Source organism: Chiloscyllium punctatum, chromosome 5 (genome assembly GCF_047496795.1).
Source record: "Chiloscyllium punctatum isolate Juve2018m chromosome 5, sChiPun1.3, whole genome shotgun sequence".
Classification (NCBI taxonomy): domain Eukaryota; kingdom Metazoa; phylum Chordata; class Chondrichthyes; order Orectolobiformes; family Hemiscylliidae; genus Chiloscyllium; species Chiloscyllium punctatum.
In genome coordinates, this window is record NC_092743.1 from 85,725,862 (window position 1) to 85,753,436 (window position 27,575).

A 27,575-nucleotide genomic window follows, 5' to 3' on the forward strand; every position below is an offset into this window, starting at 1 on the left:
AGAATTATAATCAAGTTTTGGTCATAATGTTGGAATTAGAATCTGCAATTTAAGACAGAAACTTGCCAATTCCCAGTAAATGTCTTATTGCCTGCAAAAATATGATTTGAAATTATTGCACCCCATTCAGAAGCAGGCAGTGGAATGAAGTTTTTTCCCTAATTTTAATGGTGAACCAATAGTTTGTCAGGTTATAATTCTGCTAAAGTTCTATGATATTGATCTGCTTCTGTGGTTTTAAACAAAAACACAAAGCTTATCAAATGTGAAGAATAGTTGGAAGTTCAGTTGTGTTTATCACTAATTCATTAATAGAAAAGTTAACATTTCAAGAAGCTAAAAACAACTTAGTTTGTCCAGTTGACTAAAGTGATACCTTTATTGAGATATAATGCACTGTTGTCCTGTAGTCCTTGAAAGCGATACAACTAGAATTAGGCTGTCAGATCTCTCATCTCTATTAGCAACTCCAAAATAAATTTAAAGTGATGTTATGTAAGTGTATTGATAATTTTTCCATGCTTCAGTCATTATGTTTCAAGCAAGTGAGGTATTGTTTGTTGTTTATTGCTTTCTCTACTCTTTTTAATAATTTCCATATTTTTATTTCCAACTTAGGACAGAGTGACTCAGAAACTACCCAGTCACCACACAGTGGGAATTCTCATGTTTCTGATCCTCCATTTGAGCAGTGTGCAGTCATTACCCTTCATTTCTCATCTGCTCTATGTGGCTTGCTTGCTAACCTACTGGCAACTATTCCAGAAGATACATTAAATGGTGTCAAGCAAAACCAGCTCCTTGCAGCTTTCCATGGGTAGGTAGTAACAATTCAAAGTTTGTGAGAAGATTTGTAGCACGGGTGGTTGTGGTTCTGTTCGCCGAGCTGGGAATTTGTGTTGCAGACGTTTCATCCCCTGTCTAGGTGACATCCTCAGTGCTTGGGAGCCTCCTGTGAAGCTCTTCTGTGATCTTTCCTACGGCATTTGTAGTGGTTTGAATCTGCCGCTTCCGGTTGTCAGTTCCAGCTGTCCGTTGCAGTGGTCGGTATATTGGGTCCAGGTATATTGGTATATTGTGCTTATTGATTGAATCTGTGGATGAATGCCATTTATGTTCCTGCATTGTCAAGCAAACTCTCCAATTCAGAAAGAGAATAATAAATTCTGGAATTTCATTGTACCAGCTAGTTACTAGCTTTCGAAGCACTGGGTTCTATTCCCGCCTCAGGCGACTGACTGTGTGGAGTTTGCACGTTCTCCCTGTGTCGGCGTGGGTTTCCTCCGGGTGCTCCGGTTTCCTCCCACAGTCCAAAGATGTGCAGGTCAGGTGAATTGGCCGTGCTAAATTGCCCATAGTGTTAGGTAAGGGGTAAATGTAGGGGTATGGGTGAGTTGCACTTCTGCGGGTCGGTGTGGACTTGTTGGGCCGAAGGGCCTGTTTCCACACTGTAATGTAATCTAAAAAAAATAAATCTCATTATTAAACACCTTGTTATTTAAAAAGATCTTGATGCTATTCAGGAGCACATGTGTTTCAAAATGTTGCAGCAAAAGTGAGCTGGTGTTTTTGCAAGGCTAACGGCAAAGTGGTGTAAATTGTCTGGCAACTTGTGCTGATTCGCATTCCAAGTGCATCTCTTCTTTGGGACAAGTTGTTGGACAATATTTGTGTTCTAAACCTCAAACATCATGAAAGCCACCATTATTTTGGCACCAAATTCAAAGCCATTATGTTGGTTAGCCATTTGTAAGACCAAAAGCTCTTACAGAATAACCAAGAATCCATCTAATAAAAGTTAATGCAGCTCAATTTTGACTCGTGATGGGAAATCAACAACAGTCTTGCAAGGGAGGCTTCATTGCTTGGCAGATAAATTCTAATGGCATTAAATAAGAAATGATATAAATATTCTGATAACATCAATGGAGAGAGTGAGAGAAAGAAAGTATGGGCAAGACTTTTCTCTTTGTGATTAGAGATTGGAAGATAACCAGCTTTGTATTCCTGCCTCAGTAAATATTAGTTCGAAAGCCACAGTCTTCATTGCCAGAGGCAAGTATCAGCTGAAGTTCAGCCAGCCAACCCTGGAAAAGTTTTATCACAGGTGGGCTGTTTATATTCCTGATGAAGGGCTTTTGCCCGAAACGTCGATTTCGAAGCTACTTGGATGCTGCCTGAACTGCTGTGCTCTTCCAGCACCACTAATCCAGAATCTGGTTTCCAGCATCTGCAGTCATTGTTTTTACCTTGTTTATAAGACATTGCCACCCATACTTTGCATACGTCCTTACCCACTCTCTCACTTGCCATGCCCTACCCATCCTCATGCCTTGTTGGTCATCAATGTTAAAAATCACACAACAGCAAGTTATAGTCCAACGGATTTAATTGGAAGCACTAGCTTTTGGAGCACCGCTCTTTCATCAGGTGGTTGTAATGATCACCAATTAAACATGTTGGACTATAACTTGGTGTGTGATTTTTAGTCCATCACCAGCATCTCCAAATCATGACTACTTCAATGTTGATTCACCCACTATATAGAAACCATAAAGCCTGTGATGACTGTTAGATATGTGAAAAAAAAACTTTAAAATGAGTGATTAATTCATAACTGTTCACTTTATTTTAAAACCAACCAACTGTTTTAATACCTGAAGCCATAAAGCACTTATAACTTAAAACCCATTTGATATTTTGAAATAACCTGTTCAGGAATATAATGACACACCCCAGGAACAGATGGAATTTGAATATGGGCCTTTGACCTAGAGCTGGGGCTACTACATTACAAAACCCCTGCTTAAAACCTCTTGAGCTTGTCTAAACAACCATTGTGGAAGTGTTGGAGGTCATTCTGTGAGAACAGTCTGGGCCTTAAGTGTTTCAGTTCTGTGATTGTTGTGTGGTGTCTTAGGCAAGCCTCATTCATTATTCTTGACTGAGATCCCAGAAATCCACTAAATTATTGAAATAGTGCCACTATTCAGTTACTTAATGACCATGGACTGGGATTGAGGTAAGGTGAAAGATTGGCTATTGGCCCATGCCAAGGAAAGTTCTAAATCGTTGTAAGTGTTTGACGTAAAAACATAGTATGTAGAGTCAGAATAGACCACTCAGCCTCCTAAGCCTGCCCCACCTTTCCGTTAGATCATGGTGGATCTACCCAGGCTTCAAATTCTCTTTTATGACAGTTGCTCTTGGCACTGAAATTCCCAGTTTCAAAGATCTATCTTTTCTTTAAATACTTGGATTGATCTAGCCTACAAATTCTCTGGGATAGAGAATCCTAGACATTCACTGCTCTCCGAAATGAAATTCCTTCACATCACAGTTTTAATTGAGTGTCCCTTTTTTTCAGTAACTATGTCCATTAGTTCAAGATTCCACCACTAGTGGAAACATACTCTCAGCATCTCCATTGTCAAGCGCCCTCTATATGTTTCGACAAGGTTATCCCTAATTTCTCTAAATTTTAATGAATAAAGGCTAATCTATTGAGCCTTTCTTGATATTCCAGTATTCCAGGAATCAGCCCAGTGAACCTCTTTTGAGATGTCACCAATGCCATTAGCTCCTTTCTGAAATACAGGGACAAAAACCATACACAGTACTCCAGCTGCAGCCTCACCAACACCCTGTTCAATTGTAACAAGACTTTACTGTTTTTGACTTAAGCAGTAAAGGCTAAAATTCAGTTTGCTTGCTCAATTACTTGCTACACCTGTATACTAACTTTTTGTGCTTTATGCAGTAGAATACCCAGATGCCTCTGTCCTTCACTATTTTAAGAGTCTCTTTCTACTTAACTAATAACCTGTCGTTTGATTCTTCATAACAAAATGCATGACCTCTCACTTTCCTACTTTAAGATTCACCTGCCAAGTTTTTGTCTGGTCACTATCCACTCACAATGTATCTATATCTCCTTGAAGATACTTCTGTCCTCATTAAAACATGTCCTCCCACCTATTTTATATTGTCAACATATGTAGTTGCATTACACTCTGCTCATTCCTCCAAGCCATTAATATAGACAGTATATGATATATAGTTCATAAACCTTTACATTTTGAAATAGCATCCACTATGTAGTTTTTGGTATGAAAATTGTCTCCCGTAATACACTGCTGCATTTAATTATTCAATTTTTTTCTATTTTTGAAGGATATACATTCTACTATTCATTCTCATATATACTACCAAATTTCTCTAATTCCTGACATTGTGAGTGAAATGCTTTCTACATTTCCCCCATCATCTTGCTGTAACTATGAGCATCTAGCTGATTAGTGAAGGTATCAAAGCACTTTCTCGAGTCTTTTAATAATTTGACATTAGACAAAGGAGAAACTTTTCCAGATTGCAAGCATTGCAAAGTTTTGGCAGGTTTGCAGTAAAGCTGAATTATAATATTTAAGTTTCTCTTCGAAATTCTCTATGAAGATTACTTTAAAACAAAGCTGAGCTTTTCGTTACATTGACCAGTTGAAAAACAAACATTTTATCATTTTTCTTGTATTTGTATAAAGAATCAGATGAAACAAAGCCCGTGTTGTTAGTTTATTAAAACGTACATTTATCAAACATATCTGCATATATACATTTATATGTTACAGTTGTTTATCACACCTTTGGAATGTTTCATTAGCTCATCTCCATCTCCTTCAAAATTGTTCTTCACCTGTTTTTTTGCTTAAAAATGCTCAAAAACAGAAAAGTTTGACACACCTAATGATACTCCGAATTAACATAAAAATAGATGCTGAAGATCTGAAATCAAAATGCAAAATCTTGGAAATACTCAGTAAATCTGCAGCGTTTTGAAGAGAGAAAATAAACTAAATTTACAGGTTGGTAACCTTTCAGATAAAAAAAAATTGAAGATCAGAAAGGGGAAAATTGGGGGGTAGTCATAAATTCATTGAATTGAAATATTAACTTGCTTTTCACTCCATAGTCTCTGTCAGTTTCAGATCATTTGCAACCTTTTTTTTTTGTTTTTATTGCGCCAGATCTAACACAGGAAACCAGCTATTTCACATTATTGTAAATAAACAAATGATGCAACAGAGTAATAATGCCCAGGTTCTACAAACAGAAGAAATAATGCTTGGTTTGCCTCCAGTGTTTTCACAAAACTGTAAATAGTTATTATGAATGCTACACACAATAAATATCAGTATGTTCTTTTAACTCCTATTCTGTGTTAAGATGCAGCCCACCAATGACCTTACTGACAATTCTCCAGACTTTGAATTCTAGGCAGAGAAGCCGAGCTAGGTATGTTAAAACCAAGTAATGTGATGCCGGAGATCTGACATGAAAATAGTGTACGCTAGAGGAACTCCGCATATTGGTAATATCTGTGAAGAGAGAAACAGAATTCATGTTTCGAGTCCACTATAACTCTTTTTCAGAGCTCAGTATAACTAAATCTATCGTGAATTCACCTTCCTTAGACAGAAGATTAGATCAGCAAGTTTCAGCCAACTTCACATGGGAACTGTATTTTTCAGAACTTGTCATTTTGATTATGATTCATCCAAAAATATTCTGGCTGGGTATGTAAGAAAATAATTACTAACTGCTTGGCTGTTATCGCTGGAATCGGGATTGTGAAAAGTTTGAAATAAGACCTTTGTTATGTTAAATTGCCTTGGAAAGGCCAATCCACTTTGCTTCAATCTGTACAAAGCATTTTCTTGACTTAAGACAGTGTGTTACTGAGGTAAACAGACTACTTTAGAAGGTTGAAATCATGACCCTTCTGACAGTCAATCGATAGCCTGCAAAATAATCTATCTTTTAATGTCTGACAATTCAACTTGTTCCTTCCATTGTTTCCAGAATCCACCACATTCTGATTTGCATAGCACCAGCCTTCAGAGCAACCAACAACTAACGAATACATTTCTTTTATCGACTCTTTATTCACCTAAGTGTACAGGGAGGTCCCTTGAGTCCTAGGGAGTGTACAAGAACATCTGATTTACAACCCCCATACTTATGAGTACGTTCCCATACAAGGATGTCATGAAGTAATTTTAAAATGCTCTGTCCACATAAATCCTTTGTCTAATTCCTGGTCTCCAGCTATCTATTAAGACTCCTCCACCAGTGAAATCATTGATTCGATCCCATAATCCTCAACTCCACTTTCCTATCTTTTTTCCATAAATCATTGATTCCCTTACTGATTAAAAATCTATCTTTGTCAGCCTTTAATATACTTAACAACCCAACCTCGTCAGCTCTCTGCATTTAAGAATTCCATAGATTCACTACCTTCTGAGAGAAGAAATTATTCCTCATTGCTGACTTAGCTGTGTGATCCCTTATTCTGAGATTATGCCGTCTGGTCACCCCCTTCTGCACCCCCCATCTACCCCCTCCCTCCATGTGCTTGGTCTAGTGTTTGGTTTCCATCTACCTCTTCCCACTCTCAATCTGCACCATCAAGTCTCCCAAGAAACTTCAATGTTTCAATAAGTCTTCCTTTCATTCTTTTAAGTTCCCATGAATGCAGGACCTACCTACACAGCCTCTCCTCATAAGATAATCTCTCCATACCTGGTATCAGTATTAAAAAATATGACACTGGAAAAATGCAGCAGGTCAGACATCATCTGAGGAGCAGGAGAGTCTACATTTCAGGCATAATTCCTTCATCACGTTCCTGACTTTTCGACTGTGATCTCCAGCATCTGCAGCCTTCATTTTCTCTTTATTTGGTATCAGCCTAGTGAACCTTCTCTGGACCGCCTCCAATGCCAGATATACATTTGCTAAGATAAAGGGCCCACAATTGTTCACAATATTCCAGCTGTGGTCTGACATGTGCCTTGCTTAGTTGCAGCAAAATCCACAACTTTTATACTTCATTCCCGTTGAAGTAAAGGCCAGTCAATTTGATTTCCCTATCACCCACTTAACTGGAATCCTAGCTTTTTGTGTTTCATGTATGAGGATTCCCAAATCCCTCTGTTCCTTAGCTTTCTGCAGTCTTTTTACATTTAAATAATATTCCACTCCTGTATTCTTCCTGCCAAACTGCATGTCATATTTGTCTGTGTGGAGTTTGCACTTTCTCCGTGTGCCTTTGTGGGTTTCAGCCAGATGTGCCAGTTTCTTCCTCTGGTCCAGGGAGATTAGGTAGATTGGCCATGCTTAATTGCCCTGTACTATCTCGGGATGTGCAGGCTCGGTGGATTAGCCTTGGCAAATATGGAGAAAGGGTCACTGGCTGGGTTGTTCTTCGGAGGGCCGGTGCAGGCTGGATGGGCCGAGTGCATTATTTCTGGACTGTAGGGATTCTATGAGTAGAATGTACGACAAACAACTGGAGGAAATAACAGTTATGGAGATCACATATTTCCAACTTTATGAATATTGTAAGCACTAGATTGAAGACAGGAAACATGAAATATGGTGGTGAATGTTTTTAAGAGGTTTTGGGCCATGTGACACAACATGCTAAAAAACTTTTTTTTAGTGGAGAGAATGGGCAAAAAGGAAATGCAAGGTTAGACAGAATTAAAAAGCTCCCAAGAGAAAGGTGAAACTTATAGGAGTTGAAAATAAGATCAGAGCTAAAGTTGGTTAGTCAAATATATGATAAGGGATTAAACAGAGAGAGAGAAATAGAGTTGGTGGGGAACAAGGTTGGGGAAAGAAAAATGAATATCCTTCTATTTTGGAGAGCCAGTGGACGTGATATATTATGATTTCCAGAAGGCGTTTGACAAGGTGCTGCACAAGAAACTGCTAAATAAGATAAGAGCCCTTGGTGTGAGGGACAAAGTAGTGGCATAGCTAGGGGATTGGCTGACTGGCAGAAGGCAAAGAATAGGGATAAAACTGTCTTCTTTCAGGATGGCAGCTGCTGCTTAGTGGAGTTCAACAGGGGTCAGAGTTGGAATCACAACTATTCATATTATACATTAACCATCTCGAAGAAGTAACAAAGGGCATTGTTGCCACATTTGCAAATGACATAGAGATAGGTGGAAGGACAGGTAATATTGAGGAGGTGGGGAAGATGCAGAAGCATTTGAACAGGATGAGGAGAGTGGGCAAACAAGTGGCAGATGGAATATAGTGTGGGAAAGTGAGAGGTTATGCACTTTGGTAGCAAGAATAGACGCATAGACTATTTTCTAAACAAAGAAAAGCTTCAGAAATCTGAAACACTAGGGGACTTGGGAGACCTCGTTCTTAAGGTTAACGTGCAGGTTCAGTTGGCAGTTTAAAAGGTAAATGCAATGTTAGCATTCATTTCAGGAGGACAAGAATACAAGAGCACAGGTATACTGCTGAGGCTCTGGTCAGAATGTGTTTGGAATATTATGAGCAGTTTGGGGCACTGTATCTAAAGAAGGATGTGCTGGCCTTGGAGGGCATCCAGAGGAGGTTTACAAGATTGATCCCAGGAATGAAGGGCTTGTCATGTAGAGACTTCACCTGACGAAGGAGCAGTGCTCTGAAAGCTTGTGATTTCTGACGATGTGAGGAACAGTTGAGGACTCTGGGTATATACTTGATGGAGTTTAAAAGGATGAGAGGGGATCTCATTTGAGATTTACAGTATACTGAGACAGCTCGATAGAGTGAACATGGAGAAGATTTTTCCACTAGTAGGAGAGACTAGGACTCTAGAGCACAGCTTCAGTTTGAAAGAACAACCCTTTAGAACTGAGATAAGGAGGAGTTTCTTCAGCCAGAAGCTGGTTAGTCTGTGCAATTCACTGCTGTAGAAGGCTGTGGACCTAAATAATTTAGTATATTTAAGAGAGCAATAAGTTCTCGATAAGTTAGGGATTCAAGGATAGGGAGAGAAGACGGGAGAAGGGATTGAGAAACGTATCAGCTATGATCGATCGGTGGAGCAGATTCGATGGGTCACATGGTCTAATTCTGCTCTTTTCTATGATAGTTTTATATCTTATGGTTACAAGCAAACACCTAAAATGAAAACATTTCTATTTCCCTTAAATTTTATTTATTTCATGTTGGCATATTTCCTTTTATTTGTTCATAGGTTGCACACATTACATGCAAAGTTAGTATTCGTTGTCCATCTGTAATAAGTGGTGGCTGAATTACCTTTTCGAACCAATGCAGTCCATTTGGTGTAGGTAGACTCACCTGTTAGGAACAGCATTCTCAGATTTTGACCCAGTGACTCAAGGAACAGCAATTTAGTTTGAATTTAGGATACTGTGTGGAACTGATAGGATAGATTCACATTGTGGCATTCTCAACCTTCTACTACCCTTGACTTTATGTAGTAAAGGTTGCGAGTTTGGAATGTGCTGTTGAAGGAGGTTTGGTGATTTAATGCTGTTTTATGTGATGCATGCTGTTGCTACCATGTGTTAGTTGTAAAGGGAGTGAAAGAAACTAGAAAATGCTGGAGAAACTCAGCAGGTCTTGCAGCATCTGTCGAAAGAGAAACAAAGTTGATGTTTCAAAATCTGGTATGACTCTTCAGTTAATCAAGCAGTTAACACAATATATGTCCTGTACCTAAAAGCATTTAACAGCTTTTGTTTTGACAAATGCCTTGGTGAGATACACATTTAACGTTAACGCCACATGTATTTTAATTTAATTCTATCCATTAACTCCAGAAAGGTAACCAACATAATCAAAAGCCCCTCCCATCCCAGTTAGTGTCTCCAACCTCTCTCGTCAGGCAGAAGATACAAAAGCTTACGTGGGCCAACAGATTCAAGAACAGCTTTATCCCTGCTGTTATTAGACTTCTGAATGCACTTCTCAAATTTCAAATCTAATATTGACCTCACTCTTTCTGCACCTTCTCAGCAGCTGTAACATTATCCTTATGTCATTTGTATGGTATGGTATACCTGTACTGCACACAAAACAAAACTTTTCACTGTACTTTGGTACATGTGACCATAATAAATGAAATCAAATTAAGCTACCATAACTGTTGAGAAGCATAAGACTTATTGGAAATTTAAGTACTTTTGGATTTTGGGGAATTATTGGATGTTATATTCATATATATGTAATACAGTTGCATCAAGTATACTGTTACAATTTCATTTAATTTTGCATGCTTTGTTTTCTGAAAGTCTGGTAAACACTGATTTACTGGATAGGTGCCTGTGGGAGTTGGGAGCACCATTGACTTGCCTTAACCAGTACGAAGATATCAAAGCTCAGGTCAGTGTAATAAACCACAATTTAAATCCTTATTATTTATATGAATAAAGATCATGAAGCTGAAACTAAATTTCTACTGCTGTCAATATGTACAGTAGTAACAGACAGCCGCATTCATCAACTGACCTAAAGTTAACAATCAGCATCACCATTACTCAACATTACGGCAACAGGCTCTTCAGCCCTCTGAGTTTTAAAGATGTGAACAAATGCTATCCATTTGTCTTGAGGTCCATAGCAGAATTTAAATTTTTGAGTTTACTAGTCTGAAGATATTCTGTCAGGTCTAGACAGTGCCCATCCCAGATTTGTTGTGACAGCAGTACTCCCATCTCCTTCTAATTATCTGACTTTCCTGTAATTTCAGCTTCTCCGCTATTCCACTGACTAAATGCAACATCGAAACGTTAACGAGTTTGAGAAGATTTGTAGCTCAGGTTGAGGTTCTGGATGTAGGTTTGCTCGCTAAGCTGGAAGGTTCATTTTCAGACGTTTCATCACCATTCTAGGTAACATCCTCAGGGAGCCTCCGGATGAAGCAATGCTGGTGTTTCCTGCTTTCTATTAATATGTCCAGAGGCTCACTGAAGATGTTAACTAGTATGGTGACGGAACGTCTGAAAATGAACCTTCCAGCTCAGCAAGCAAACCTACATCCAGAATTGAAGCATGTCATCCCAATATGACTAGCCTCTAGCCTCATGCCTCTGACCTCTTGATTTACACTGCACCTGTCAGCATTTGTTTAAACCTGTTTCCTTTTCCCTAACCAGTCCTAACTCTGGAGCAAAGCAAAGAAAGAATTACTGCTATAACACTCAACTTGACTCTTTGAGTCCATCCTTTTGATCCTAATAGAAGGTGCACATTTGGCAATGAGGGTACATGCTGTGTTCATCTATTTAACAAGTCAAATGATTGCCCAGGCCTGAAAATAAGATTAATTTATGATAATTTGACCAAAATGGAAATGTTTCAAATCAGCACAGTTCTGCACTTTCTCTTGAATAATTAATGAAAAGTCTTTCACACTTCACCATTTTCTGCTACTTGCAAGTCACTAATAAAGGACCATTTTGAATGCTATGTGCCACAGTTTGCTGAACGAAGGTATGCACTGAATTCTGCTGTGGAGTTTAATCGATATCTTGTGGTATGTTGTTTTTAATTATTGTTTTTCTCTGCAGATTTTGAGCCACCTTCAGTATCTGTCTGCATTTTCTAATCTGGTTCAACACTGTTTGGTCTTGCGTCCAGAACACACAATTCAGGATGACTTACTGAAGCCATTGTTGTTAAATATATTCACAGTACTTTGTATACAGTGCAAGGACTATTTTGGTAATGTACCATTATGTTTCTTCATCTTTCCTTTGCACATTTGGCATGCAAAATTGGAATCTTCTTCTTTTCAATGAAACTCTAATTAGATTCATCAGTGAGCAAGTTATTTAGTTGTCTTAACAATGCATTTATCTAATAACAAACATAGAAGAAAAGTCCCACAGAACTGAACAAATATATAATCAGAAGTGGGCTTTTGAGATGATAGGAAAGGTGACTAGGTGACTTGTTTTTATGGGGTGCTTCAGTAAAAGAACCAAGGAGATCAGACTGATCTCTGGGCACATAGTCTCAGAGCTGAGACCACGCTTGCCAACAATAATAAAAATGGAACAGGGAAACAATTACAAAAGAAGACCAGAGTAGGAAAAATAGAGAACTCAACTGGGAACTTTAAAAGCTAGAGAATATTGCAATGGTGAGAAAAGACAAGGTCATGAACAGATATAAGCAAGAGAATGAGAATTTAAATATGAATCATCTAAAATGACAGTAACGTTTGATCTGTTCTAAGAAATTACATTTTTGGAAGATCATTGATTTTTTACCAGCGTAAATAAGGTTTGTCCAAAGAATAGTGGATGATAGATTGAAGTAAAAAGAAAAGCTTCTCATGATCAGATGAAATGGTGCAATGATATTTTGAGGGAGGGTGCAATGGGAGAGCAAGGTAGCATGGGGAAAACCCAGCAAAGCCATCAATGTATTGACGAGCTGTTTGGCTGCTGAATGAGAAAATGATATCTATCACAATGGTGAAAAGACAAGTTATCAAGATTTTACAGTACACTCGAGTGGTGTAGCTTAACAACCAGCTTACATCCATTCAAGTTGAAATTGGAGATCAACTAACTGTGTGGTTAGTTTCACACAGTAAAACCTGCTGCTACCATGTTAGTTCTACCTGAATGAACTAACTTTTTTAATTTAGGTAAATGTGAGGTATTACATTTTGGGAAGGCAAACTAGGGCAGGTATTGTATAGTTAATGGTAGGATCCTGGGGAGTGTTGCCGAACAGAGTCCTGGAGTTGCAGGTGCATAGTTCCTTGAAAGTAGAGTCACAGGTAGACAGGATGGTGAAGAAGGCATTTGACACATTTGCCTTCAATGGTCAGAACATTGAGAATAGGAGTTGGGATGTCATGTTGTGGCAGTGCAAGTCGAAACAAAAAGCTGCCATTAAAAAGTTGTATTCCACAAATTAATTAAAATAAAGAAATATTCGGCAACTCACTCAAAACTTATTCACTTAAAACTTTTAACCGAAATATGACATCCTTACTTTAATATCCAATTCCTCTTATAATAAAGACTTACATCATATAAGTTGACCTAATGTTTTATGATTCGTACATTGGTGAAGCCATTTTTGGAGTACTGCATACAATTCTGGTCACTCTTCTATAGGGACAATGTTGTTGAGAGTTTGGAGAAAGGATTTACAAGGATGTTGCTGAGACTAGAGGGTTTGAGTTATAGAGAGAGGCTAAACAGGCTAAGATGTTTTACCTTGACATGTGGCCTTATAGTGGTTTAGAAAATCATGAAGGGCATGGATAGAGTAAAATAGCCAAGGTCTTTTTCTGAGGATGGGGGAGTCCAAAACTAGACTGCATAGGTTAAAGGTGAGAGGCAAAGTTTTTAAAAAGGAACCAAGGGGTAACATTTTCATGCAAGGCGTGGTGCATGTATAGAACAAGCTGTCAGAGGAAGTGGTGGAGGTGGATGCAATTACAACATTTTAAAGGCATCTGGATGGATATATGAATGGAAAGGGTTTAGTCTACATGCTAGCAAATAGGACTAGGTTAGATTGGGATGTCTTGTTGGTGCGGATGAGTTTGAATGACAAAACTTTTTAAGGCACTTCTTTTTGAGATGAACTTTAAAAAGATTTGTAATTTAGTGCTAAAGATATTTCAGTTTACTCTGTGAATATTTACTTTCCATGTTGCACACTTATCAATGTTCAGGAAATTTGATTTTAATTTCAAATCAGTTAGATTGATTACCTAGTACAATATTATGACTACCTGTAAGTTGATAGCTACAACGGCACGGTGGTTAGCACTGCTGCCTCACAGCGCCAGAGATCCAGGTTCAATTCCCACGTCAGGCAACTGACTGTGTGGAGTTTGTACACTCTCCCCGTGTCTGCGTGGGTTTCCTCCGGGTGCTCCGGTTTCCTCCCACAGTCCAAAAAAATGTGCAGGTTAGGTGAATTGGCCATGCTAAATTGCCCGTAGTGTTAGGTGCATTAGTCAGAGGATGGGCCTGGGTGGGTTACTATTTGGAGGGTCGGTGTGGACTTGTTGGGCCGAAGGGCCTGTTTCCACATTGTAAGTAACCTAATCTAATCTAAACTCAGAATTCCAAAGGTTATGCTGCCTATCTGGTACTAGGGTTAAGAATACCTCTTCACTGGGAAGTAATTAGGATTCAAATTAAAAATTAATTAGAAGATCGTCTCTGAAAGTGATAATAGACCACTTAAAACATCATGAAATGATTAAGCAGCATCAACAATTGTGTTAAAATTGAAATCCTGTTGAAGAATGAGATTGATATGGTAGATGCTGACAAGCTGTTTACCCTGACCGAGGTTTCTAAAATAGGAGGGCACAGATTCAGGATAAGAGGCCATTTATTTATGAGTATTTATTTTTATTTGTAAGGTTAGTAACATTTGAAATTCTTAACCCCAGAAAGCTCTGGATGTTTATATGTTGATGATATGCAAGACTGAAATCAATGGACATTTGTATTTTTGAGGGAATCTAAGGATATGGGAATTGGACACGAAAGTGGAAGCTCAGGATAAAAGTCAAGTCTTGATCTTATTGAATGGCAGGCAGGCTCCTCTGGGTATATACCTCCTCCTACTCCTATGTCTAGGTTCTCATACTGCTTGCCAGATCGTTTTTTTACTAAGAATATCAAATATCACTAGAGAACGTAAAGCGTAGAGCTATGTAATAGAACTCAGGGGAAAATTGATTATTAATTCTGTCAACAGATGTGTATGTTTATTGTGCTCTCAGTGTGTACTTTTAATTACAATATTAAACATTAGCAAAGGAATTTGCAAAAATAGACTAGAGTCGAAACCTGGCATGTCTATTGTCAAAGTAGTTCTTAACAGCTAGGGACCCTGATTTTTAAACTAGTAATTTTTCAGTGTCAGTCAAATAACTATCTGTGTTTCAGGCTGTGAGGTAACATCTGCTATCTACCAAGCATGGACAGACTTGTTTATGCTTTTGAACACAATTCTACGGAAAAGCGCTCAGGATACATTCCCAGCAGTCGTAACTGCAGTGGCAAAGCATTGGGCTGCTCTCATAGGTAATATAAACTAGCTAATATGTGCATTCTTTGTATTCAGGAGACCAGACTTTTTCCCTTCGGATACTTTATATCAGTGGTGTTCGCTTGAGCTGATGCAGCATTACTATGTATGTGTCTGGTACAAATTATTTTAGGAAAAAATTTAATTGTGTAACTAAATTTGAATCCTTAAAGCTCCAGTACTATACCTATTATTTTCATATCGAAATATACAATGAATATTACAGAGACAATTACACAATTTTATTTTGTTTGTTACCAGTTTAACAGCATTTGGCAGTTTTAGTGTGGTGTTTTATATACACACATGCGTCCTAAACTCTATTGATATGAAATCTTTAAGGCATACTTAGTTTTTATTTTAACAAACTTGATATAAATTATAGGAATGGTGCACTGTAAACAGCAGGCTATTTATGGCTCTGAGGAGACCTCTAATTCAACATCTATAATACTCTATGCCACTTACCTTGGCGATTTTAAAGCTTTGCTTATAATTAATCTCTATAGGGCAAAATTCATCATTATAATTTAGTATGCAACACTGTAGGAATATGTTGATCTATTTTATGATTTGTTTTCGCATTTAATAGATGCACATTGATTACCAAAATACCTTGTCAGCTATTAAATTTGTCTGTCGCTTCTTTCCTGTAACTCCAATGGTTGTGTGTATATTTATAGTTGTTATTGAAAGCTGAACAAGAATTTCTTTCTATTCGTTGTGGGCTTCATACACAATAAACCTTGTGAAATTTGGATTTATGTTACACTTTTCCCAGAGAACCTCTGTCCTCAAAGTGTCAATTTTCTCCAGGGCATAATTTCACACATTCTAAGTCTGTCACTACAGGTACGTATAATATTCTTCACATAATAATGAACATTTGCTTGACACTCAACTGGAAGGTATAACAGGAGAGCCTTTTCTGCTCTTCCAGTCAATGCCTATTGCAAGTATTTTCCAGCAACAAGTTGCCATATATTGATGAGCAGCAAAATTTACTGTGATACTTAACTAACCTCAAAGCATCAATACCGTTGCAAGATTAAACCCAATACTTCATTGGTCTCTGTGATCATGCTATTACATTTTATAATATTCTGTGATGTTGTGCTATTATACAATTGCAAGATTGAGGTTTGTATCATGTATTGAATTTTTTTTGTCTTTTAGATACGATTTCCTTGTGCATTGAGATGTCTACCACCAGATCCTGTTTGTACACAGTATCCTTACAATTCATTTCTCTCCTTCTGACTGAAGAGGGAAAGAGGCAATGCCAAATTGGAGCGATAAATCACTCAATCAACTCTCTGACTATTACTAAGCTTTTAGATGGAAATGAAGGGGATGAATCGTCAGGCAGCCAGCTCTGTGAGAGCCTATTAAAGGTAATCTTTGAATTCCAATGCAAATAAATTGTAGTCCTTTTATGTATAAAGAATTTAAATTAACCAGTATTAATACGATATTTCCAATCGGATTGTTTAGCTTTGGATGCAGAACTGAATTTGTGTAAAAAAACCCATTACAGACCTGTTTAATTATCAGAATCAAAAATTTTAGAATAATACACTGAACATTTAGAGTTATAGAGACCTACAGCACAGAGACAGGTCCTTTGGCCCAAACTGGTCCATGGCCGACCAAAATGTCTGTCCATGTTAACCCCACTTCCATGTACCTGTCCCTATCCTTCTAATCTTTTCCTATCCATTTATTTATTCAAATACCTTTTAGGCTTGTACAATTGCAACATTTAAAAGGGATGAATAGGAAAGGTTTGGAGCATTACACATCAAGGGCAGGCAAATGGGACTACATTAGGTTAGAACAACTGGTTAGCATGGACAAGTTGGACCAAAGTGTCAGTTTCTGTGTTATATATTTCTATGACTCTGTGACACTAAATGTTATTAATTTACCCACGTCAACCACTTCCACTAGTATAGCTCATTCTATATGTATACCACCCTCTGTGTAAAAACATTTTCCCTCGGGTTCTCTTTAATTCTTTTCCCTCTAACCTTAAACTGATGCTCTCTTGTCCTTGATTCCCCAACCCTGGGAACAAGACTGAGTGCATTCAATCTATCCGTGCCTCTCATGCTCTTATACACCTCTATAAGGTCCCCCTTGGTCTCCTATGCTCTAAAGAAAAAAGTCCTAGCTTGTCCAACCTCTCTTTCTAACTCAGACCATTGAGTCCAGGCAACGTCCTTGTAAATTTCTTCTGCACTCTTTCCAGTTTAATAACACCCTTCCTATAACTAGGTGACCAAAACTGAACACGTTACTCCAAATGTGGCCTCACCAATGTCCTGTATTACTGCAACATAACTTCCCAAATTCAATACTCAGTGCTTTAAACGATGAAGGCCAATGTGCCAAAAGTCATCTTCACTGCCCTGTTCACTTATGACTCCACTTTCAGAGAACTGTGAACCTGAGCTCAAGATCCCTCTATTCAACTACACTCCTTAAGGCCCTACCATTCACCGTGGAATTCCTACCTTGATTTGACTTTGCAAAATGCAAGACCTCACACTTAACTATATTAAACTCCATTTGCTATCTCTTGACCCATTTCCCCAGCTTATCAAGATCCTGCTGCAATTTCTGATAACCTATCTGGGCGGCACGATGGCACAGTGGTTAGCACTGCTGCCTCACAGCGCCAGAGACCCGGGTTCAATTCCCGCCTCAGGCGACTGACTGTGTGGAGTTTGCACATTCTCCCCGTGTCTGCGTGGGTTTCTTCCGGATGCTCCGGTTTCCTCCCACAGTCCAAAGATGTGCAGGTCAAGTGAATTGGCCATGCTAAATTGCCCGTAGTGTTAGGTAAGGGGTAGATGTAGGGGTATGGGTGGGTTGCGCTTTGGCGGGGCGGTGTGGACTTGTTGGGCCGAAGGGCCTGTTTCCTCACTGTAAGTAATCTAATCTAATCTATCTCATGGTCAACGATACCGGATGTTTTAGTGTCATCAGCAAACTTGATTAATCATGCCTCATACATTCTCATCCAAATCATTGATGCAGATAACACAGTAATGGGCGCAACACTGACACCTGTGACACTCCACTAGTCACAGGCCTCCAGTCTGACTATTATTGTTGATTTCATTGGTATTTTGATCCCTAATGCTCGACACCATGAGGTTGTCAGGCTTAGGAATGAACAATACACCAACAATAACTCCAGAGTCAACCATAACTCAGTAACACTCTTATTTCTCAGTCAACAGTTGTGCGTTCAAGTTCTACTCCTGGGGCTAAAGCATGAAAATTGAAGTCATTACTTTATTGCGGTACTAAAAGAGAGCTGTATTATTGGGAGTGTTTTCTTTTAGATGAGACATTAAACTGATGGCCCATCTGCTCTCTGTGACAGATATGAAAACTCTGGTAGCTTTATTTTGGAGAACAATGAGGTAGATATTAACAGGAGAAGACAGAGTAGATAAACTATTTCAACTGGTTGGCAATTCTAGAACAAGGAGGAATTGTCTGAGAATTAGGGCCAGGACATTTAGGAGAACTCTTAGGAAGCACTTCAGCACACACAGACAGGGTGGTAAATGTTTGGAACTCTTTTCCACAAATGGCGGTGGATGCCGGTTCAGTTGTTAATTTTAAATCTGAAATTAATTAATTAATGTTAAACTAAGATAGTAAGAAATATGGACCGAAGGCAGGTATATGGAGAGACCACAGGGCAGCCATGATCTCATTGCATGGTGGAATAGGTTGTAGGGGCTAAATGCTTACTTCTCCAAACTTTTGGCCAATATTTTTTTCGCAAAGCAACTGTACAAAAATGAATTGTCTGATTGTTATTTCTTTATGGAAACTTGCTTTGAGAAGCTTGTATCATGGTTACCACTTTGTGGTATGAACTGTCCTTCAAAAGCACTTCATTCACAGTGAAATACTTTGAAACAGCCTAAGGCTGTGAATGGCATTAAATAAATCCAAATCTCTTTTTTTTTTCCCTTCCTTTTTCCAATCTCAAGTACTTAAGATTGGGCATCGATTTATTCCTCTCCGGACAGAACTTAAATACAGTGCATAACAATATAGTTGTTGACTCAGTGAGTTCAAACCACATACTGAACAACCAAATTTGGGGGCAGCACAGTGGCTCAGTGGTTAGCACTGCTGCCTCACAGCACCAGGGTCCCAGGTTCAGTTCCAGCCTCGGGTGACTGTCAGTGTGGAGTTTGCACATTTTCCCTGTGTCTGCATGGGTTTCCTCCGAGTGCTCTGGTTTCCTCCCACAGTCCAAAGATGTACGGGTCAGGTGAATTGGCCATGCCAAAGTGCCCATAGTGTTAGATATATTAGTTGGAGGGAAATGGGTGGGTTACTCTTTGCAGGGTCGATGTGGACTGGCTGGGCCAAAGGGCCTGTTTCCGCACTGTAGGGAATCTAATCAAATGTCAGCACCGATTTAACTTCTCATATTAGTATTATGCAGATTGAATCTATCTGTAGTTTAAAGCAAAAAGTGACTAGAAATATTATTCCTAGGAACTGAAGCAGGACAATGTGTGTTTGTGAATGAATAGACTTTCTCTCTGATCACTTAAAATTCTCTAAAAGGGTTAGAATAGTATATGTGGTACTGATTTTCAATTTGTATTTGGATGTGAAAACTTGCCTTTCCAAGATTATGTTATGAAAGAACTGTGCCAGATTTTACTGTAGAACCTATAAGGGCCATTTCTGATTATGTAGAAATCAAATAGTAATTTACAACAATTAAACATACATATTTAGTACAGAAATTGAAAGTTGATGTCTGAGATATTCTACTTCTCCCAAATGTTTACAGTCATGGTATCTTGACAAGAGCCTTATTTTCACTTTCAATAGACTTCTCTTATTATTAGAGCCTTCAGTTTTCAGTATCAAGTTCAATAATTTTAAAACATTTCCTTCATTTACCCACCCCCAAAGGAAGGTGCTGTCATGACATGGGTTGCTTTCTGCACAGCCATTCCATTTTTACCCACTATCAGCCCTATTATCAGCTGTCTAGCTTTTCTTCCCTGTTTACTATCAATGATCCCGTTATCTGCCTGAATAATATTCTTTTTAATATTTTATCCTCATCTCTAATTTTTTGATGCAAGTGTACCAGTTTCTTTTTTAACAGCTAAAACACTGGTGATCTGTTCAGAATCTTTCCATCAGCACCCAACAAAGTTATAAACTCTTTATTGCCTCGCCAGAAAGCTCTAAAATCCACATTTGGCCATCTCCAGATAGTCACCACAGATTGTGTTCTATGACACACCGCATGAAACCTAATTCTTTCTTTCTGATAGCATACTAAGAATTTCCCTGGTCTCCATTGTTTAGAAATACTCTAATCTTTTATTCAGATTGTTATGACACAGAAAGGGAGGGAGGGAGAGCCCAATCGAACTAGCCTCCCTATCCTTGTATTCAGCACATAGTAATATTAAAATTTTCAGTGACCCTCAAAGTTGATCCCAATTCTTCCTAACTATGTGTTTTACGTAACTACTAGTACCGGATACCAGAGCTGAAAATGTGTTGCTGGAAAAGCGCAGCAGGTCAGGCAGCGTCCAAGGAACAGGAGAATCGACGTTTCGGGCATCAGCCCTTCTTCAGGAATGAGGAAAGTGTGTCCAGCAGGCTAAGGTAAAAGGTAGGGAGGAGGGACTTGGGGGAGGGGCGTTGGGAATGCGATAGGTGGAGAGACGTCAAGGTGAGGGTGATAGGCCGGAGTGGGGTGGGGGCGAAGAGGTCAGGAAGAAGATTGCAGGTTCTTCCTGACCTCTCTGCCCCCACCCCACTCCGGCCTATCACCCTCACCTTGACCTCCCTCCACCTATCGCATTCCCAACGCCCCTCCCCCAAGTCCCTCCTCCCTACCTTTTACCTTAGCCTGCTGGACACACTTTCCTCATTCCTGAAGAAGGGCTGATGCCCGAAACGTCGATTCTCCTGTTCCTTGGACGCTGCCTGACCTACTGCGCTTTTCCAGCAACACATTTTCAGCTCTGATCTCCAGCATCTGCAGTCCTCACTTTCTCCGACCTGGTACCAGACACTAGGTTTGTAGCTTAAACAAAATATTTAACAATTTATTCATCATTTGTAGCTTTAACAGAGCAAAGTTAAACCACAAAGTAGTCTAATGCCTATGTTTTAAATCCAATCCCCTTTAATATTAGCCCCCCACTCGTACAAATGAAGTTGTGGAGCTATAGACTCATAGAATCCCTACAGTATGGAAACAAGCCCTTCAGCCCAACAAGTCTGTGGGCGGCACGGTGGCACAGTGGTTAGCACAGCACCAGAGACCCGGGTTCAATTCCTGCCTTAGGCGACTGACTGTGTGGAGTTTGCACGTTCTCCCCGTGTCTGCGTGGGTTTCCTCTGGGTGCTCCGGTTTCCTCCCACAGTCCAAAGATGTGCAGGTCAGGTGAATTGGCCATGCTAAATTGCCGTAGTGTTAGGTAAGGGGCAGATGTAGGGGTATGGGTGGGTTGCACTTCGCTGGTGCGGTGTGGACTCGTTGGGCCGAAGGGCCTGTTTCCACACTGTAAGTAATCTAATCTAATCTAATCTAAAAGTCCACACCGACCCTCCAAAGAGTATCCCACTCAAACCCATTTCCCATTACTCTACATTTAGAGTAGTGCACCTAACCTACACATCCCTGGACACTATGGTCAATTTAGCATGGCCAATTCACCAAACCTACACATCTATGGATTGTGGGAGAAAATGCATGCAGACACTGGGAGAATGTGCAAACTCCACGCAGTCGCCCAAGGCTGGAATCAAACCTGGGTCCCTGGCGCTGTGAGGCAGCAGTGCTAACCACTGTATCACCATGCTGCTAAATGCCACCATGCTGCTATATAGCTATTGAGCCACTATATACGCTGTAAGCTGTATAATTCTTTATTGCAGAAGGCTGCTGAAACTTGCTCTTTAAACATATTCAAGGTTGAAAAGGACAGATTTTCAGTTAAACGGAAATGGAAAATTATTAAATGGCAGAGCAAACTTGATGAACTTAGTGATTTCCTTCTGCTCCTATGTCTTATGATCATTTGGAGAAGTAGACCACATCTCTTTATATGTATTCCAATTATCCAATAAATGTGAGCAGAGAAAAATGGTTTTAAAATACAGTTAATTACTTTTTTATTCTCTTTACTCTGACCATAAGCTTTTGTTTTAAGTACATGTACATTGGTAGATTTTGTATTTTTCCGAGTGGAGGCAAAAACTAGAATAGCTGAAAGAAATTTGAAAGGCGTCTGTGTTTTGAAAATAACAAAGGATATTTAACTAGCTGAAACTAAAATTAGATAAGGGAAGAAAATATTGAAATCTCTACTGAGATACTATGTGAAATAAACTGTACTTTTCAGTTACTCGTGGTTGATTTGGTTGTGTTTTTTCCATTTTGTTTTATAGAGCTTTGAGGGTAAATCATCTGATGATCCTCTCAGGAAGGTTGCAGCAGGTGCTCTTACAGCTTTGCTTCCTGTAAGCATTTGTGCTCAGAAGCATGCCTTGGAGGGTAAGCCAGTCTTGTGTTACCTTTGGTTAGATTATCCAGAAAAGTAATGATGTTATATGAACCTGAAAGTAGGCTATGTTTAAAGAGTCCTCCAGGACATAGCATCAATAACCATCTTCTTGAATGATTATAAAATGTCAAAGTGAAATGGATTGGAACATTCTGAATTTGTTCTCCCATGGTCATGAATTTGTAGTTCACCTGTGCCTTAGTTAATCTGCAACAGCTTGAAGCAAAAAGAATGAGAAGGTATTCAGACCATATGAGAACTGATCTATCTCGCCAACTGCATGTATAATTCTTCATCCTGATCTCTTTCTATTACTTACTACAAAGATAGGTGGAGGGACAGATGGTGTTGAGGAGGCAGTGAGGCTGCAGGACTTGAACAGGACAGGAGAGGAGACTGGGCAAAAAGTGGCAGATGGAATACAACATGGGCAAGTGTGAGGTTATGCAGTATGGTACAAAGAATAGAGACGCAGACTAATTTCAAAATGGGAAATGGCTTTAGAAACCTGAAACACAAAGGGACTTGGCAGCCCTAGTTCAAGATTCTCTTTATGTTAACATGTAGGTTGAGTTAGGAAGGCAAATACAATGTTAGCATTTGTTTTGAGAGGGCTAGAAAACAAGAGCACATTGCAGGAGAGAGAGAGAACCTGCACAGTTACTGCCTTTGCTGTTTTGAATTCCTGTATCGCTGGACATCAGAGTGTGTCTGGGAAAATTAACAAACAGTGAATTTCACAGCTAATCTTGGAGGAACCTGTTTGGGCGAAGTTCACAGCACAGAATCAGTTAGTCGTTGTTTTAAGTCTGTCCAATAGAAAGGCAGCAGTAGTGAGTAGAGTGGGTGCTTTCTTGATTATATGTTTTTGGAGATAAGTCTCTTGATTAAATTTAAAATATAAGCTATCACTACTAATTTAACCTGGGGCAGTGTTTTATAGAGGAATAAGACGATGTTATTTTCTGGGTGAAGATTGTGAAGGAGCAAAAATAGCCTTTAGTACCGTGATATGTACTTCTTGTCAGACGTGAGAGTTAAAAGAGAGTTTAAGGGTTACTGCAGATTATATCTGCAATAAATGCTGTTGGATGCGAATCTTATCAGATCAAATGGATCGGTTGGAGAGACAGTTAGAAGCAATGAGGAATTTGCAACAGTAACAGTAAGTGATAGATGGCAGTTATAGGAATGGGGGAAAGTCTCAGATGCAGTCACATAGATCGGTTAACTCCAGGAAGGGTAAGAGAGGTAGGCAGCTAGGGCAGGAGTGTTTTGTGGATATACCCATTTCAAACAGGTATGCTGTTTTGGAAAATGTAGGGGGTGTTGGATTCTCAGGGGAATGTAGCATGAACAGCCAAGTTTCTGGTATTGAGACTGGCTCTAATGCAACGAGGGGTACGTTGGCTTCCAAGAGATCAATTGTGTAAGAGGATTCTGTAATCCGAGGTACAGACAGACGTTTCTGTGGCCAGCAGCGAAAAATCAGAATGGTGTGTTGTTTCCCTGGTGCCAGGATCAAGGATGTCTCAGAGAGGGTGCAGAATGTTCTCACGGGGGAGAGGGGCCAGCAAGAGGTCATTTTCCACATTGGAACCAATGGCATAGGAAGGGAAAAGGTTGAGATTCTGAAGGGAGATTATAGACAGTTAGACAGATATTTAAAAAGTAGGTCCTCGAGGGTAGTAATATCTGGATTACTCCCAGTGCTACAAGCTAGTCAGGGCAGGAATAGGAGGATAGAGCAGATGAATGCATGACTGAGGCGCTGGTGCATGGGAGAAGGATTCACATTTTTGGATCATTGGAATTTCTTTTGGGGTAGAAGTGACCTGTACAAGAAGGATGGATTGCACCTAAATTGGAAGGGGACCAATATACTGGCATTTGCGAGAACTGCTCTGGAGGATTTAAACTAGTAAGGTGAGGGTGGGACCCAGGGAGATTGTGAGGAAAGAAATCAATCTGATACTGGTACAGTTGAGAACAGAAGCGAGTCAAAGAGTCAGGGCAGGCAGGGACAAGGTGGGACTAATACATTAAACTGCATTTATTTTATGCAAGGGGCCTAACAGGGAAGGCAGATGAACTCAGGGCATATTTAGAAACATGGGACTGGGATATCATAGCAATTACAGAAACATAGCTCAGGGATGGGCAGGACTGGCATATTAATGTTCCAGGATATAAATGCTTCAGGAAGGATAGAAAGGGAGGCAAGAGAGGAGGGGGAGTGGCATTTTTGATAAGGGATAGCATTACAACTATGCTGAGGAAGGATATTCCCAGAAATGCATCTAGGGAAGTTATTTGGGTGGAACTGAGAAATAAGATAGGCATGATCATCTTATTGGGGATTGTATTATAGACCCCCTAATAGTCAGAGGGAAATTGAGAAACAAACTTGTAAGGAGATCTCAGCTATCTGTAAGAATAATAGCGTTGTTATGGTAGGGGATTTTAATTTCCAAACATAGACTGTGACTGCCACAGTGTTAAAGGTTTAGTTGGAGAGGAATTTCTTAAATGCGTACAGTACAATTTTCTGATTCAGTATGTGGATGTACCTACTAGAGAAAGTGCAAAACCTGACCTACTCTTGGGAAATAAGGCAAGGCAGGTGACTGAGATGTCAGTGGGGGAGCACTTTGGAGCCAGCGACCATAATTCTATTAGTTTTAAAATAGTGATGGAAAAGGATAGACCAGATCTAAAAGGTGAAGTTCTAAATTGGAGAAAGGCCAATTTTGACAGTATTAGGAAAGAACTTTTGAAAGCTGATTGGAGGCAGATGTTCACAGGAAATGGGAAGCCTTCAGAAATGAGATAACGGGAATCCAGAGAAAGTATATTCCTGTCAGGGTGAGAGGGAAGGTTGATGGTATAAGGAATGCTGGATGACTAAAGAAATTCAGGGTTTCGTTAAGAAAAAAAAGGAAGCATTTGTAAGGCAGGATAGATCGAGTGAATCCTTTGAAGAGTATAAAGGAAGTAGGACTATACTAAAGAGGGAAATCAGGAGGGCAAACTGGGGACATGAGATAGCTTTGGCAAATAGAATTAAGGAGAATCCAAAGGGGTTTTACAAATACATTAAGGACAAAAAGATAACTAGGGAGAGAATAGGGCCCCTCAAAGATCAGCAAGGCATCCTTTGTGTGGAGACCCAAAAATGGGGGAGATACTAAATGAATATTTTGCATCAGTATTTATTGTGGAAAAGGATATGGAAGATATAGACTGTAGGGAAATAGATGGTGACATCTTGCAAAATGTCCAGATTACAGAGGAGGAAGTGCTGGATGTCTTGAAACGGGTAAAGGTGGATAAATCCCCAGGACCGGATCAGGTGTACCCGAGAACTCTGTGGGAAGCTAGAGAAGTGATTGCTGGGCCTCTTGCTGAGATATTTGTATCATCAATAGTCACAGGTGAGGTGCCGGAGACTGGAGGTTAGCTAATGTGGTGCCACTGTTTAAGAAGGGTGGTAAGTGTGGTAAAGACAACCCAGGGAACTATAGACCGGTGAGCCTGATTCGGTGGTGGGCAAGTTGTTGGAGAGATTCCTGAGGGACAGGATGTACATATATTTGGAAAGGCAAGGACTGATTAGGGATGGTTAACATGGCTTTGTGCGTGGGAAATCATCTCACAAACTTGATTGAGTTTTTTGAAGAAATAACAAAGAGGATTGATGAGAGCAGAGCAGTAGATGTGATCTATATGGACTTCAGAAAGGCGTTCGGCAAGGTTCCCCATAGGAGACTGATTAGCAAGGTTAGATCTCATGGAATACAGTGAGAACTAGCCATTTGGATACAGAACTGGCTCAAAGGTAGAAGACAGAGGGTAGTGGTGGAGGGTTGTTTTTAAGACTGGAGTGCCACAAGGATCGGTGCTGGGTCCTCTACTTTTTGTCATTTACATAAATGATTTGGATGTGAGCATAAGAGGTACAGTTAGTAAGTTTGCAGATGACACTAAAATTGGAGGTGTAGTGGACAACAATGAAAGCTACCTCAGATTACAATGGGATCTTGACCAGATGGGCCAATGGGCTGAGAAGTGGCAGATGGAGTTTAATTCAGATAAATGCGCGGTGCTGCATTTTGGGAAAGCAAATCTTAGCAGGGCTTATACAATTGATGGTAAGGTCCTAGGGAGTGTTGCTGAACAAAGAGACCTTGGAGTGCAGGTTCATAGCTCCTTGAAAGTGGAATCGCAGGCAGATAGGATAGTGAAGAAGGCGTTTGGTATACTTTATTGGTAAGAGTATTGAGTACAGGAGTTGGGAGGTCATGTTGCGGCTGTACAGGACATTGGTTAGACCACTGTTGGAATATAGTGTGCAATTCTGTTCTCCTTCCTATCAGAAAGAGGTTGTGAAACTTGAAAGGGTTCAGAAAAGATTTACAAGGATGTTGCCAAGGTTGGAGGATTTGAGCTATGGGGAGAGGCTGAACAGGCTGGGGCTGTTTTCCCTGGAGTGTTGGAGGCTGAGGGGTGACCTTATAGAGGTTTACAAAATTATGAGGGGCATGGATAGAATAAATAGGCAAAGTCTTTTCCCTGGGGTGGGGGAGTCCAGAACTAGAGGGCATAGGTTTAGGGTGAGAGGGGAAAGATATAAAAGAGACCTCAGGGGCAACGTTTTCACGCAGAGGGTGGTACGTGTATGGAATGAGCTTCCAGAGGATGTGGTGGAGGCTGGTACAATTGCAACATTTAAGAGGCATTTGGATGGGTATATGAATAGGAAGGATTTGGAGGGATATGGGCCGGATGCTGGCAGGTGGGACGAGATTGGGTTGGGATACCTGGTCAGCATGGACGGGTTGGACCAAAGGGTCTGTTTCCATGCTGTACATCTCTATGACTCTAAGACCTATACTGCCGAAGTACTGTATTGCTGAGGCTATATAAGGCTCTGTATAAGGTCAAACCATATTTGGAATGTTGTGAGCAGGTTTTTGGCCCTGTATTTAAGGGCCAATGTGCTGACATTGGAGGGGATCCAGAGGAGATTTGCAAAAATAAACCTGGGAACAAAGGATTTGTCATTAAAGGAGTACTTGACGACTCTGTGTCTGTATT

The 27,575-nt window shown here is 39.8% G+C and overlaps 1 protein-coding gene across 6 annotated transcripts in view; it reads left to right on the top strand.

Annotated features, from left to right (window-relative positions):
• The window catches only part of rttn (rotatin), a 230,500-nt gene that overhangs the window by 184,269 nt on the left and 18,656 nt on the right, over positions 1-27,575 (top strand). For 4 of the 6 annotated variants that reach the window (XM_072570663.1, XM_072570664.1, XM_072570668.1 and 1 more), the window contains 7 exons: positions 619-817; positions 5,221-5,289; positions 10,110-10,200; positions 11,388-11,541; positions 14,754-14,891; positions 16,072-16,289; positions 22,363-22,468. In XM_072570663.1, the coding sequence (XP_072426764.1) occupies positions 619-817; positions 5,221-5,289; positions 10,110-10,200; positions 11,388-11,541; positions 14,754-14,891; positions 16,072-16,289; positions 22,363-22,468 (975 nt within the window). The remainder of the gene's footprint in view (positions 1-618; positions 818-5,220; positions 5,290-10,109; positions 10,201-11,387; positions 11,542-14,753; positions 14,892-16,071; positions 16,290-22,362; positions 22,469-27,575) is intronic. The other 2 variants (XM_072570665.1, XM_072570667.1) reach the window with 1 other exon arrangement.